The sequence below is a fragment of the Salminus brasiliensis genome, chromosome 9, assembly GCF_030463535.1.
Source record: "Salminus brasiliensis chromosome 9, fSalBra1.hap2, whole genome shotgun sequence".
NCBI lineage: Eukaryota > Metazoa > Chordata > Actinopteri > Characiformes > Bryconidae > Salminus > Salminus brasiliensis.
In genome coordinates this window covers 28906836-28922560 of record NC_132886.1, presented here as the reverse complement: position 1 = coordinate 28922560, position 15725 = coordinate 28906836, and the positions used below count along the sequence as shown (strand labels likewise).

Genomic DNA, 15725 nt, shown 5'->3' with positions numbered 1-15725 from the left:
AATGTTTGGGAATTCACAGACTAATGCTTTCTCCAGGGCTTTGGCAAACTCAGAACTGTGGTGATGAAGAATTGCTTGTCTGCGAACGAAGTGGATCAGTCCCAGCCACTCATGTCACCGCTGTCCCCACTGAGTCTCCCACAGGAGGCTGTGCTCCTGACTGGATGCAATTCCAGGGGAAGGTGAAAGAGGTTTTACTTCGAGCACTGACATGGCGTTCTTAGTAACTTTTATGTTGTCTCTGAGACGTGGTACCTTTGCATGGGGTGCAATTAATAAAATAGACAGCTACTGTATGTTCCTTCCTTACGTTTGGGTGGTTATTGAGCTTTAACCTTTGTCTATACAGTGGGGAGAACAAGTATTTGATTCACTGCTGATTTTTCAGGTTTTCCCACTTGCAAAGCATGTAGAAGACTGTAATTTTTATCATAGGTACTCTTCAACTGTGAGTGATGGAATCTAAAACAAAAATCCAGAAAAATACATTGTATAATTTTTAAATAATTAATTTCCATTTTATTGTGGGAAATAAGTATTTGATCATCTATCAACCAGTAAGAATTTTGGCTCTCACAGACATGTTACTTCTTCTTTAAGAAGCCCTCCTGTTCTCCACTCATTACCTGTATTAACTGCACCTGTTTGAACTCGTTACCTGTATAAAAGACACCTGTCCACACACTCAATCAGTCAGACTCCAGCATCTCCACAATGCCCAAGACCAGAGAGCTTTGTAAGGACATCAGGGATAAAATTGTAGACCTGCACAAGGCTGGGATGGGCTACAGGACAATAGGCAAGCAGCCTATAGCTGGGTCTTCCAGCATGATAACGACCCAAAACACACAGCCAGGGCAACTAAAGAGTGGCTCCGTAGGAAACATCTTAAGGTCCTGGAGTGGCCTAGCCAGTCTCCAGACCTGAATCCAATAGAAAATCTTTGGAGGGAGCTTAAAGTCCGTGTGGCCCAGCGACAGCCACGAAACCTGAAGGCTCTGGAGGAGATCTGTATGGAGGAGTGGGCCAAAATTCCTGCTGCAGTGTGTGCAAACCTTGTCAAGAACTACAGTAAACGTCTCATCTCTGTAATTGCAAACAAAGGTTTCTGTACCAAATATTAAGTTTCTTTTTCTGGTGTATCAAATACTTATTTCCCACAATAAAATGGAAATTAATTATTTAAAAATCATACAATGTATTTTTCTGGATTTTTGTTTTAGATTCCATCACTCACAGTTGAAGAGTACCTATGATAAAAATTACAGTCTTCTACATGCTTTGCAAGTGGGAAAACCTGAAAAATCAGCAGTGTATCAAATACTTGTTCTCCCCACTGTATATGTAACTTCTTTCTGTATGCTTACAGTGTTACATGATAGGACTGGACCTGAGAACATGGGCTGATGCCAGATCATACTGTAAACGCCTTGGAGGAAATCTAGCGTCTATTACTAACAGACTTCAGCAAGGTCGGACCCAGTTTGGTGATTGTAAAGCTAAAAAAGGGGGTTTAAGTGTTCTGTATTGTCATTTGATATAGCAAACTAGTGAAAAGGGCAAGCCAGAGTCACTAGTGTATTGTCCAGTCAACATGACAGACTTTTCTGCTGGTGCTTAAATGGAAAAGACACCAGTACATATTGGAAATATTGGATTGCTCATGCATCAGCGCTTAGTAGGTATCCTCGGTAGTGGTGGGAGTCACAGGAACAGCTGAAAATGATGAAATGTGGGTGGGGATAGCACCACACATCTAGAACTGGATGTATTACAGTAGGGTGACATAGGGTAAGTCTGTTAGACTCATCAGGCTTATTAGTTCCATCTAGTGCCTGCTTCGCCAGTTCATCCAGTCTGTTTGTTGCCAGTGATGGCCCTCCTTCACATTATTCTGATGCTGCATAACCTCCAGCTGCTTTCTGTATTCCACTAATGGAGCTGCTTCTTCGTGGAAGTTGTATTATCCCCAGAAAACATTGTCTGTAATATGGTTGCTTGAGTCCCTTAATGCCTTGCCCATGCAATTCACAAATCAAATCCCAGTTTATCTCCTTCAGTCCGTTCAACAAAGCGTTGTTGGTCCATTTCTAACAGCTGTTACTTAATGCTGAGAGTTAGCCCACTGGCTAGGTTGCCCTTTCCAATGGGTTGGCACAAACACTACCCAAAAGCTATGCAAAGCTTAAAACATCTCCCTAAACAGTTTAAACGTTCAGTATATTAGATGTCTGAATACTGTGTTGTAGTCCACTCCAGGGAACCACTAGGTATGACTGGAACTAATGCACACAAAACTCCTAAAACTCCTAAAACTTTGTGTTACATGATTGTTAGAGCCAAATTCTGGACTGATAAATTTTTAATGTTTTTATTTTATGACTATAAATGAGTTAGTAAATTATGCTCCACTTTTCTTTTATAGCTTTCATAACCTCCAGGATGGATGATCCGAGAACCCCAGATTTAGTTATTGAAAGGCTTCTGCTAGTGGACTGGGATTATTAATTAATTCTAGAGCACCTTTTAAAACGTGCAGCGGTATACGGTATATTTTGTTAATCATTCCAAACAGGGATCTCCCGATCTGCTCCAGTGACTTGAGATTAGAGGCCGATCCAGGCATTCTTAATGGATTGGGTATCGGCTGCAGCAGAGTGCCATCTTGCGTCCTCTAGGAGCCAATAAAAGATTATCCACAGCTGCTGCATACAAACGTATTATTTTTTCTAAAAAACACTCTAAGACACACCCTAAAAGTTACTTCTGTGAGGAACACAAAAATGGTGGTTTAATGGAACTACTGAAAAAGTGCAGTGACGTTACAGGTCAGCAGCCAAAATAATAATAAAAGCTAAAATGAATACTCAGTGTGTACATTTCATATAGCAAACTAGTGAAAAGGGCAAGCCAGAGTCACTAGTGTATTGTCCAGTCAACATGACAGACTTTTCTGCTGGTGCTTAAATGGAAAAGACACCAGTACATATTGGAAATATTGGATTGCTCATGCATCAGCGCTTAGTAGGTATCCTCGGTAGTGGTGGGAGTCACAGGAACAGCTGAAAATGATGAAATGTGGGTGGGGATAGCACCACACATCTAGAACTGGATGTATTACAGTAGGGTGACATAGGGTAAGTCTGTTAGACTCATCAGGCTTATTAGTTCCATCTAGTGCCTGCTTCGCCAGTTCATCCAGTCTGTTTGTTGCCAGTGATGGCCCTCCTTCACATTATTCTGATGCTGCATAACCTCCAGCTGCTTTCTGTATTCCACTAATGGAGCTGCTTCTTCGTGGAAGTTGTATTATCCCCAGAAAACATTGTCTGTAATATGGTTGCTTGAGTCCCTTAATGCCTTGCCCATGCAATTCACAAATCAAATCCCAGTTTATCTCCTTCAGTCCGTTCAACAAAGCGTTGTTGGTCCATTTCTAACAGCTGTTACTTAATGCTGAGAGTTAGCCCACTGGCTAGGTTGCCCTTTCCAATGGGTTGGCACAAACACTACCCAAAAGCTATGCAATGCTTAAAACATCTCCCTAAACAGTTTAAACGTTCAGTATATTAGGTGTCTGAATACTGTGTTGTAGTCCACTCCAGGGAACCACTAGGTATGACTGGAACTAATGCACACAAAACTCCTAAAACTCCTAAAACTTTGTGTTACATGATTGTTAGAGCCAAATTCTGGACTGATAAATTTTTAATGTTTTTATTTTATGACTATAAATGAGTTAGTAAATTATGCTCCACTTTTTCTTTTATAGCTTTCATAACCTCCAGGATGGATGATCCGAGAACCCCAGATTTATGGCATGGCTTAAATTCTTTAGTAGGCGACAGACTTAAATGGACAGATGGAAGTCGTGTTCATTTCATCGACTGGGCACACGAAGAGCTGAAAATCCAACAAAATTCGGTTAGATGAAAAATGCACAATTCATAAAAGTATTGTGTTGAATTTGTGGTTTAATGGCACATCATCTTCCAAGTTCAGTTTTATTTTCAGTAGTTATGGGAGTTTAACTGGTTTTACACAACACCACAGTAAAGCGTAGTCCACCTAAGGCACTCTACTTTAACTTTACTATAACATATGGGTTGAGTCAGGCTGCATGTGCAGAGAGACTTTATTAGGGCTATGGTAGTAGACAGCAGACAGCAGAGTTGTGGATAATCATTTTTGACAAATAAATATTATAATGATGATTATTGGAAACATTGTAAGGCTCTAAACTGTACTGAAGAGCCAGTATATGCCTAGCATATGCCTTATACATAAAACATTTTGGTCAGAAGTTTACGTACAGTCATGGACGTGAACACCATGGCAATATTGGGCTTTCATTGATTTATTTAACTTGTTCTTTTTTCTTGGGCTGAATAAAATCCATCAGTAATGAAACAATATGTTACTTAGTGTACTGAATTTGTAGGTGTGTGTGTGGGGGGTGCAACTTGCTAAGGGACACTTATCCAAAGATGGACACAAAGGCTCAGGCTGTGGTCCCAAGGCCTGGTTTGCGTAGCAGGCCGTATTCCTCTATTTAGCCATATTTAGAGTCTAGCTGTGCTGCTCTACAGTGTTACAGATGGCTGAAGCAGCTGTTGCATTTGATCACATCACAGTTTAGTTATTGAAAGGCTTCTGCTAGTGGACTGGGATTATTAATTAATTCTAGAGCACCTTTTAAAACGTGCAGCGGTATACGGTATATTTTGTTAATCATTCCAAACAGGGATCTCCCGATCTGCTCCAGTGACTTGAGATTAGAGGCCGATCCAGGCATTCTTAATGGATTGGGTATCGGCTGCAGCAGAGTGCCATCTTGCGTCCTCTAGGAGCCAATAAAAGATTATCCACAGCTGCTGCATACAAACGTATTATTTTTTCTAAAAAACACTCTAAGACACACCCTAAAAGTTACTTCTGTGAGGAACACAAAAATGGTGGTTTAATGGAACTACTGAAAAAGTGCAGTGACGTTACAGGTCAGCAGCCAAAATAATAATAAAAGCTAAAATGAATACTCAGTGTGTACATTTCATATAGCAAACTAGTGAAAAGGGCAAGCCAGAGTCACTAGTGTATTGTCCAGTCAACATGACAGACTTTTCTGCTGGTGCTTAAATGGAAAAGACACCAGTACATATTGGAAATATTGGATTGCTCATGCATCAGCGCTTAGTAGGTATCCTCGGTAGTGGTGGGAGTCACAGGAACAGCTGAAAATGATGAAATGTGGGTGGGGATAGCACCACACATCTAGAACTGGATGTATTACAGTAGGGTGACATAGGGTAAGTCTGTTAGACTCATCAGGCTTATTAGTTCCATCTAGTGCCTGCTTCGCCAGTTCATCCAGTCTGTTTGTTGCCAGTGATGGCCCTCCTTCACATTATTCTGATGCTGCATAACCTCCAGCTGCTTTCTGTATTCCACTAATGGAGCTGCTTCTTCGTGGAAGTTGTATTATCCCCAGAAAACATTGTCTGTAATATGGTTGCTTGAGTCCCTTAATGCCTTGCCCATGCAATTCACAAATCAAATCCCAGTTTATCTCCTTCAGTCCGTTCAACAAAGCGTTGTTGGTCCATTTCTAACAGCTGTTACTTAATGCTGAGAGTTAGCCCACTGGCTAGGTTGCCCTTTCCAATGGGTTGGCACAAACACTACCCAAAAGCTATGCAAAGCTTAAAACATCTCCCTAAACAGTTTAAACGTTCAGTATATTAGATGTCTGAATACTGTGTTGTAGTCCACTCCAGGGAACCACTAGGTATGACTGGAACTAATGCACACAAAACTCCTAAAACTCCTAAAACTTTGTGTTACATGATTGTTAGAGCCAAATTCTGGACTGATAAATTTTTAATGTTTTTATTTTATGACTATAAATGAGTTAGTAAATTATGCTCCACTTTTCTTTTATAGCTTTCATAACCTCCAGGATGGATGATCCGAGAACCCCAGATTTAGTTATTGAAAGGCTTCTGCTAGTGGACTGGGATTATTAATTAATTCTAGAGCACCTTTTAAAACGTGCAGCGGTATACGGTATATTTTGTTAATCATTCCAAACAGGGATCTCCCGATCTGCTCCAGTGACTTGAGATTAGAGGCCGATCCAGGCATTCTTAATGGATTGGGTATCGGCTGCAGCAGAGTGCCATCTTGCGTCCTCTAGGAGCCAATAAAAGATTATCCACAGCTGCTGCATACAAACGTATTATTTTTTCTAAAAAACACTCTAAGACACACCCTAAAAGTTACTTCTGTGAGGAACACAAAAATGGTGGTTTAATGGAACTACTGAAAAAGTGCAGTGACGTTACAGGTCAGCAGCCAAAATAATAATAAAAGCTAAAATGAATACTCAGTGTGTACATTTCATATAGCAAACTAGTGAAAAGGGCAAGCCAGAGTCACTAGTGTATTGTCCAGTCAACATGACAGACTTTTCTGCTGGTGCTTAAATGGAAAAGACACCAGTACATATTGGAAATATTGGATTGCTCATGCATCAGCGCTTAGTAGGTATCCTCGGTAGTGGTGGGAGTCACAGGAACAGCTGAAAATGATGAAATGTGGGTGGGGATAGCACCACACATCTAGAACTGGATGTATTACAGTAGGGTGACATAGGGTAAGTCTGTTAGACTCATCAGGCTTATTAGTTCCATCTAGTGCCTGCTTCGCCAGTTCATCCAGTCTGTTTGTTGCCAGTGATGGCCCTCCTTCACATTATTCTGATGCTGCATAACCTCCAGCTGCTTTCTGTATTCCACTAATGGAGCTGCTTCTTCGTGGAAGTTGTATTATCCCCAGAAAACATTGTCTGTAATATGGTTGCTTGAGTCCCTTAATGCCTTGCCCATGCAATTCACAAATCAAATCCCAGTTTATCTCCTTCAGTCCGTTCAACAAAGCGTTGTTGGTCCATTTCTAACAGCTGTTACTTAATGCTGAGAGTTAGCCCACTGGCTAGGTTGCCCTTTCCAATGGGTTGGCACAAACACTACCCAAAAGCTATGCAATGCTTAAAACATCTCCCTAAACAGTTTAAACGTTCAGTATATTAGGTGTCTGAATACTGTGTTGTAGTCCACTCCAGGGAACCACTAGGTATGACTGGAACTAATGCACACAAAACTCCTAAAACTCCTAAAACTTTGTGTTACATGATTGTTAGAGCCAAATTCTGGACTGATAAATTTTTAATGTTTTTATTTTATGACTATAAATGAGTTAGTAAATTATGCTCCACTTTTTCTTTTATAGCTTTCATAACCTCCAGGATGGATGATCCGAGAACCCCAGATTTATGGCATGGCTTAAATTCTTTAGTAGGCGACAGACTTAAATGGACAGATGGAAGTCGTGTTCATTTCATCGACTGGGCACACGAAGAGCTGAAAATCCAACAAAATTCGGTTAGATGAAAAATGCACAATTCATAAAAGTATTGTGTTGAATTTGTGGTTTAATGGCACATCATCTTCCAAGTTCAGTTTTATTTTCAGTAGTTATGGGAGTTTAACTGGTTTTACACAACACCACAGTAAAGCGTAGTCCACCTAAGGCACTCTACTTTAACTTTACTATAACATATGGGTTGAGTCAGGCTGCATGTGCAGAGAGACTTTATTAGGGCTATGGTAGTAGACAGCAGACAGCAGAGTTGTGGATAATCATTTTTGACAAATAAATATTATAATGATGATTATTGGAAACATTGTAAGGCTCTAAACTGTACTGAAGAGCCAGTATATGCCTAGCATATGCCTTATACATAAAACATTTTGGTCAGAAGTTTACGTACAGTCATGGACGTGAACACCATGGCAATATTGGGCTTTCATTGATTTATTTAACTTGTTCTTTTTTCTTGGGCTGAATAAAATCCATCAGTAATGAAACAATATGTTACTTAGTGTACTGAATTTGTAGGTGTGTGTGTGGGGGGTGCAACTTGCTAAGGGACACTTATCCAAAGATGGACACAAAGGCTCAGGCTGTGGTCCCAAGGCCTGGTTTGCGTAGCAGGCCGTATTCCTCTATTTAGCCATATTTAGAGTCTAGCTGTGCTGCTCTACAGTGTTACAGATGGCTGAAGCAGCTGTTGCATTTGATCACATCACAGTTTAGTTATTGAAAGGCTTCTGCTAGTGGACTGGGATTATTAATTAATTCTAGAGCACCTTTTAAAACGTGCAGCGGTATACGGTATATTTTGTTAATCATTCCAAACAGGGATCTCCCGATCTGCTCCAGTGACTTGAGATTAGAGGCCGATCCAGGCATTCTTAATGGATTGGGTATCGGCTGCAGCAGAGTGCCATCTTGCGTCCTCTAGGAGCCAATAAAAGATTATCCACAGCTGCTGCATACAAACGTATTATTTTTTCTAAAAAACACTCTAAGACACACCCTAAAAGTTACTTCTGTGAGGAACACAAAAATGGTGGTTTAATGGAACTACTGAAAAAGTGCAGTGACGTTACAGGTCAGCAGCCAAAATAATAATAAAAGCTAAAATGAATACTCAGTGTGTACATTTCATATAGCAAACTAGTGAAAAGGGCAAGCCAGAGTCACTAGTGTATTGTCCAGTCAACATGACAGACTTTTCTGCTGGTGCTTAAATGGAAAAGACACCAGTACATATTGGAAATATTGGATTGCTCATGCATCAGCGCTTAGTAGGTATCCTCGGTAGTGGTGGGAGTCACAGGAACAGCTGAAAATGATGAAATGTGGGTGGGGATAGCACCACACATCTAGAACTGGATGTATTACAGTAGGGTGACATAGGGTAAGTCTGTTAGACTCATCAGGCTTATTAGTTCCATCTAGTGCCTGCTTCGCCAGTTCATCCAGTCTGTTTGTTGCCAGTGATGGCCCTCCTTCACATTATTCTGATGCTGCATAACCTCCAGCTGCTTTCTGTATTCCACTAATGGAGCTGCTTCTTCGTGGAAGTTGTATTATCCCCAGAAAACATTGTCTGTAATATGGTTGCTTGAGTCCCTTAATGCCTTGCCCATGCAATTCACAAATCAAATCCCAGTTTATCTCCTTCAGTCCGTTCAACAAAGCGTTGTTGGTCCATTTCTAACAGCTGTTACTTAATGCTGAGAGTTAGCCCACTGGCTAGGTTGCCCTTTCCAATGGGTTGGCACAAACACTACCCAAAAGCTATGCAAAGCTTAAAACATCTCCCTAAACAGTTTAAACGTTCAGTATATTAGATGTCTGAATACTGTGTTGTAGTCCACTCCAGGGAACCACTAGGTATGACTGGAACTAATGCACACAAAACTCCTAAAACTCCTAAAACTTTGTGTTACATGATTGTTAGAGCCAAATTCTGGACTGATAAATTTTTAATGTTTTTATTTTATGACTATAAATGAGTTAGTAAATTATGCTCCACTTTTCTTTTATAGCTTTCATAACCTCCAGGATGGATGATCCGAGAACCCCAGATTTAGTTATTGAAAGGCTTCTGCTAGTGGACTGGGATTATTAATTAATTCTAGAGCACCTTTTAAAACGTGCAGCGGTATACGGTATATTTTGTTAATCATTCCAAACAGGGATCTCCCGATCTGCTCCAGTGACTTGAGATTAGAGGCCGATCCAGGCATTCTTAATGGATTGGGTATCGGCTGCAGCAGAGTGCCATCTTGCGTCCTCTAGGAGCCAATAAAAGATTATCCACAGCTGCTGCATACAAACGTATTATTTTTTCTAAAAAACACTCTAAGACACACCCTAAAAGTTACTTCTGTGAGGAACACAAAAATGGTGGTTTAATGGAACTACTGAAAAAGTGCAGTGACGTTACAGGTCAGCAGCCAAAATAATAATAAAAGCTAAAATGAATACTCAGTGTGTACATTTCATATAGCAAACTAGTGAAAAGGGCAAGCCAGAGTCACTAGTGTATTGTCCAGTCAACATGACAGACTTTTCTGCTGGTGCTTAAATGGAAAAGACACCAGTACATATTGGAAATATTGGATTGCTCATGCATCAGCGCTTAGTAGGTATCCTCGGTAGTGGTGGGAGTCACAGGAACAGCTGAAAATGATGAAATGTGGGTGGGGATAGCACCACACATCTAGAACTGGATGTATTACAGTAGGGTGACATAGGGTAAGTCTGTTAGACTCATCAGGCTTATTAGTTCCATCTAGTGCCTGCTTCGCCAGTTCATCCAGTCTGTTTGTTGCCAGTGATGGCCCTCCTTCACATTATTCTGATGCTGCATAACCTCCAGCTGCTTTCTGTATTCCACTAATGGAGCTGCTTCTTCGTGGAAGTTGTATTATCCCCAGAAAACATTGTCTGTAATATGGTTGCTTGAGTCCCTTAATGCCTTGCCCATGCAATTCACAAATCAAATCCCAGTTTATCTCCTTCAGTCCGTTCAACAAAGCGTTGTTGGTCCATTTCTAACAGCTGTTACTTAATGCTGAGAGTTAGCCCACTGGCTAGGTTGCCCTTTCCAATGGGTTGGCACAAACACTACCCAAAAGCTATGCAATGCTTAAAACATCTCCCTAAACAGTTTAAACGTTCAGTATATTAGGTGTCTGAATACTGTGTTGTAGTCCACTCCAGGGAACCACTAGGTATGACTGGAACTAATGCACACAAAACTCCTAAAACTCCTAAAACTTTGTGTTACATGATTGTTAGAGCCAAATTCTGGACTGATAAATTTTTAATGTTTTTATTTTATGACTATAAATGAGTTAGTAAATTATGCTCCACTTTTTCTTTTATAGCTTTCATAACCTCCAGGATGGATGATCCGAGAACCCCAGATTTATGGCATGGCTTAAATTCTTTAGTAGGCGACAGACTTAAATGGACAGATGGAAGTCGTGTTCATTTCATCGACTGGGCACACGAAGAGCTGAAAATCCAACAAAATTCGGTTAGATGAAAAATGCACAATTCATAAAAGTATTGTGTTGAATTTGTGGTTTAATGGCACATCATCTTCCAAGTTCAGTTTTATTTTCAGTAGTTATGGGAGTTTAACTGGTTTTACACAACACCACAGTAAAGCGTAGTCCACCTAAGGCACTCTACTTTAACTTTACTATAACATATGGGTTGAGTCAGGCTGCATGTGCAGAGAGACTTTATTAGGGCTATGGTAGTAGACAGCAGACAGCAGAGTTGTGGATAATCATTTTTGACAAATAAATATTATAATGATGATTATTGGAAACATTGTAAGGCTCTAAACTGTACTGAAGAGCCAGTATATGCCTAGCATATGCCTTATACATAAAACATTTTGGTCAGAAGTTTACGTACAGTCATGGACGTGAACACCATGGCAATATTGGGCTTTCATTGATTTATTTAACTTGTTCTTTTTTCTTGGGCTGAATAAAATCCATCAGTAATGAAACAATATGTTACTTAGTGTACTGAATTTGTAGGTGTGTGTGTGGGGGGTGCAACTTGCTAAGGGACACTTATCCAAAGATGGACACAAAGGCTCAGGCTGTGGTCCCAAGGCCTGGTTTGCGTAGCAGGCCGTATTCCTCTATTTAGCCATATTTAGAGTCTAGCTGTGCTGCTCTACAGTGTTACAGATGGCTGAAGCAGCTGTTGCATTTGATCACATCACAGTTTAGTTATTGAAAGGCTTCTGCTAGTGGACTGGGATTATTAATTAATTCTAGAGCACCTTTTAAAACGTGCAGCGGTATACGGTATATTTTGTTAATCATTCCAAACAGGGATCTCCCGATCTGCTCCAGTGACTTGAGATTAGAGGCCGATCCAGGCATTCTTAATGGATTGGGTATCGGCTGCAGCAGAGTGCCATCTTGCGTCCTCTAGGAGCCAATAAAAGATTATCCACAGCTGCTGCATACAAACGTATTATTTTTTCTAAAAAACACTCTAAGACACACCCTAAAAGTTACTTCTGTGAGGAACACAAAAATGGTGGTTTAATGGAACTACTGAAAAAGTGCAGTGACGTTACAGGTCAGCAGCCAAAATAATAATAAAAGCTAAAATGAATACTCAGTGTGTACATTTCATATAGCAAACTAGTGAAAAGGGCAAGCCAGAGTCACTAGTGTATTGTCCAGTCAACATGACAGACTTTTCTGCTGGTGCTTAAATGGAAAAGACACCAGTACATATTGGAAATATTGGATTGCTCATGCATCAGCGCTTAGTAGGTATCCTCGGTAGTGGTGGGAGTCACAGGAACAGCTGAAAATGATGAAATGTGGGTGGGGATAGCACCACACATCTAGAACTGGATGTATTACAGTAGGGTGACATAGGGTAAGTCTGTTAGACTCATCAGGCTTATTAGTTCCATCTAGTGCCTGCTTCGCCAGTTCATCCAGTCTGTTTGTTGCCAGTGATGGCCCTCCTTCACATTATTCTGATGCTGCATAACCTCCAGCTGCTTTCTGTATTCCACTAATGGAGCTGCTTCTTCGTGGAAGTTGTATTATCCCCAGAAAACATTGTCTGTAATATGGTTGCTTGAGTCCCTTAATGCCTTGCCCATGCAATTCACAAATCAAATCCCAGTTTATCTCCTTCAGTCCGTTCAACAAAGCGTTGTTGGTCCATTTCTAACAGCTGTTACTTAATGCTGAGAGTTAGCCCACTGGCTAGGTTGCCCTTTCCAATGGGTTGGCACAAACACTACCCAAAAGCTATGCAAAGCTTAAAACATCTCCCTAAACAGTTTAAACGTTCAGTATATTAGATGTCTGAATACTGTGTTGTAGTCCACTCCAGGGAACCACTAGGTATGACTGGAACTAATGCACACAAAACTCCTAAAACTCCTAAAACTTTGTGTTACATGATTGTTAGAGCCAAATTCTGGACTGATAAATTTTTAATGTTTTTATTTTATGACTATAAATGAGTTAGTAAATTATGCTCCACTTTTCTTTTATAGCTTTCATAACCTCCAGGATGGATGATCCGAGAACCCCAGATTTAGTTATTGAAAGGCTTCTGCTAGTGGACTGGGATTATTAATTAATTCTAGAGCACCTTTTAAAACGTGCAGCGGTATACGGTATATTTTGTTAATCATTCCAAACAGGGATCTCCCGATCTGCTCCAGTGACTTGAGATTAGAGGCCGATCCAGGCATTCTTAATGGATTGGGTATCGGCTGCAGCAGAGTGCCATCTTGCGTCCTCTAGGAGCCAATAAAAGATTATCCACAGCTGCTGCATACAAACGTATTATTTTTTCTAAAAAACACTCTAAGACACACCCTAAAAGTTACTTCTGTGAGGAACACAAAAATGGTGGTTTAATGGAACTACTGAAAAAGTGCAGTGACGTTACAGGTCAGCAGCCAAAATAATAATAAAAGCTAAAATGAATACTCAGTGTGTACATTTCATATAGCAAACTAGTGAAAAGGGCAAGCCAGAGTCACTAGTGTATTGTCCAGTCAACATGACAGACTTTTCTGCTGGTGCTTAAATGGAAAAGACACCAGTACATATTGGAAATATTGGATTGCTCATGCATCAGCGCTTAGTAGGTATCCTCGGTAGTGGTGGGAGTCACAGGAACAGCTGAAAATGATGAAATGTGGGTGGGGATAGCACCACACATCTAGAACTGGATGTATTACAGTAGGGTGACATAGGGTAAGTCTGTTAGACTCATCAGGCTTATTAGTTCCATCTAGTGCCTGCTTCGCCAGTTCATCCAGTCTGTTTGTTGCCAGTGATGGCCCTCCTTCACATTATTCTGATGCTGCATAACCTCCAGCTGCTTTCTGTATTCCACTAATGGAGCTGCTTCTTCGTGGAAGTTGTATTATCCCCAGAAAACATTGTCTGTAATATGGTTGCTTGAGTCCCTTAATGCCTTGCCCATGCAATTCACAAATCAAATCCCAGTTTATCTCCTTCAGTCCGTTCAACAAAGCGTTGTTGGTCCATTTCTAACAGCTGTTACTTAATGCTGAGAGTTAGCCCACTGGCTAGGTTGCCCTTTCCAATGGGTTGGCACAAACACTACCCAAAAGCTATGCAATGCTTAAAACATCTCCCTAAACAGTTTAAACGTTCAGTATATTAGGTGTCTGAATACTGTGTTGTAGTCCACTCCAGGGAACCACTAGGTATGACTGGAACTAATGCACACAAAACTCCTAAAACTCCTAAAACTTTGTGTTACATGATTGTTAGAGCCAAATTCTGGACTGATAAATTTTTAATGTTTTTATTTTATGACTATAAATGAGTTAGTAAATTATGCTCCACTTTTTCTTTTATAGCTTTCATAACCTCCAGGATGGATGATCCGAGAACCCCAGATTTATGGCATGGCTTAAATTCTTTAGTAGGCGACAGACTTAAATGGACAGATGGAAGTCGTGTTCATTTCATCGACTGGGCACACGAAGAGCTGAAAATCCAACAAAATTCGGTTAGATGAAAAATGCACAATTCATAAAAGTATTGTGTTGAATTTGTGGTTTAATGGCACATCATCTTCCAAGTTCAGTTTTATTTTCAGTAGTTATGGGAGTTTAACTGGTTTTACACAACACCACAGTAAAGCGTAGTCCACCTAAGGCACTCTACTTTAACTTTACTATAACATATGGGTTGAGTCAGGCTGCATGTGCAGAGAGACTTTATTAGGGCTATGGTAGTAGACAGCAGACAGCAGAGTTGTGGATAATCATTTTTGACAAATAAATATTATAATGATGATTATTGGAAACATTGTAAGGCTCTAAACTGTACTGAAGAGCCAGTATATGCCTAGCATATGCCTTATACATAAAACATTTTGGTCAGAAGTTTACGTACAGTCATGGACGTGAACACCATGGCAATATTGGGCTTTCATTGATTTATTTAACTTGTTCTTTTTTCTTGGGCTGAATAAAATCCATCAGTAATGAAACAATATGTTACTTAGTGTACTGAATTTGTAGGTGTGTGTGTGGGGGGTGCAACTTGCTAAGGGACACTTATCCAAAGATGGACACAAAGGCTCAGGCTGTGGTCCCAAGGCCTGGTTTGCGTAGCAGGCCGTATTCCTCTATTTAGCCATATTTAGAGTCTAGCTGTGCTGCTCTACAGTGTTACAGATGGCTGAAGCAGCTGTTGCATTTGATCACATCACAGTTTAGTTATTGAAAGGCTTCTGCTAGTGGACTGGGATTATTAATTAATTCTAGAGCACCTTTTAAAACGTGCAGCGGTATACGGTATATTTTGTTAATCATTCCAAACAGGGATCTCCCGATCTGCTCCAGTGACTTGAGATTAGAGGCCGATCCAGGCATTCTTAATGGATTGGGTATCGGCTGCAGCAGAGTGCCATCTTGCGTCCTCTAGGAGCCAATAAAAGATTATCCACAGCTGCTGCATACAAACGTATTATTTTTTCTAAAAAACACTCTAAGACACACCCTAAAAGTTACTTCTGTGAGGAACACAAAAATGGTGGTTTAATGGAACTACTGAAAAAGTGCAGTGACGTTACAGGTCAGCAGCCAAAATAATAATAAAAGCTAAAATGAATACTCAGTGTGTACATTTCAACAGCAGACCGGAAAGGCTGCATTATTTAAGGTGGACAGAGGGTTCGGGGAAGGTGAGAACTTTAGCTTAGAGTTAGAGTTAGTTTAGAGTTAGCTAAACATGCCAGAACCGCCCAGTTTGGTTGTA

At 40.4% G+C, this 15725-nt stretch overlaps 1 protein-coding gene across 2 annotated transcripts in view; it reads left to right on the top strand.

The window, feature by feature from the left end:
• The window catches only part of LOC140562467 (macrophage mannose receptor 1-like), a 39436-nt gene that overhangs the window by 18068 nt on the left and 5643 nt on the right, over positions 1 to 15725 (top strand). The window contains exons 20-25 of one of the 2 annotated variants that reach the window (XR_011980156.1): positions 37 to 182; positions 1370 to 1472; positions 3773 to 3924; positions 7288 to 7439; positions 10803 to 10954; positions 12971 to 14310. Coding sequence is in view for 1 of the 2 variants with exons in the window: in XM_072688134.1 (XP_072544235.1) it covers positions 37 to 182; positions 1370 to 1472; positions 3773 to 3902 (379 nt within the window). In the remaining variant the exon portion in view is untranslated. Of the gene's footprint in view, positions 1 to 36; positions 183 to 1369; positions 1473 to 3772; positions 3925 to 7287; positions 7440 to 10802; positions 10955 to 12970; positions 14311 to 15725 lie in introns of those variants that run through there. The other variant, XM_072688134.1, reaches the window with a different exon arrangement.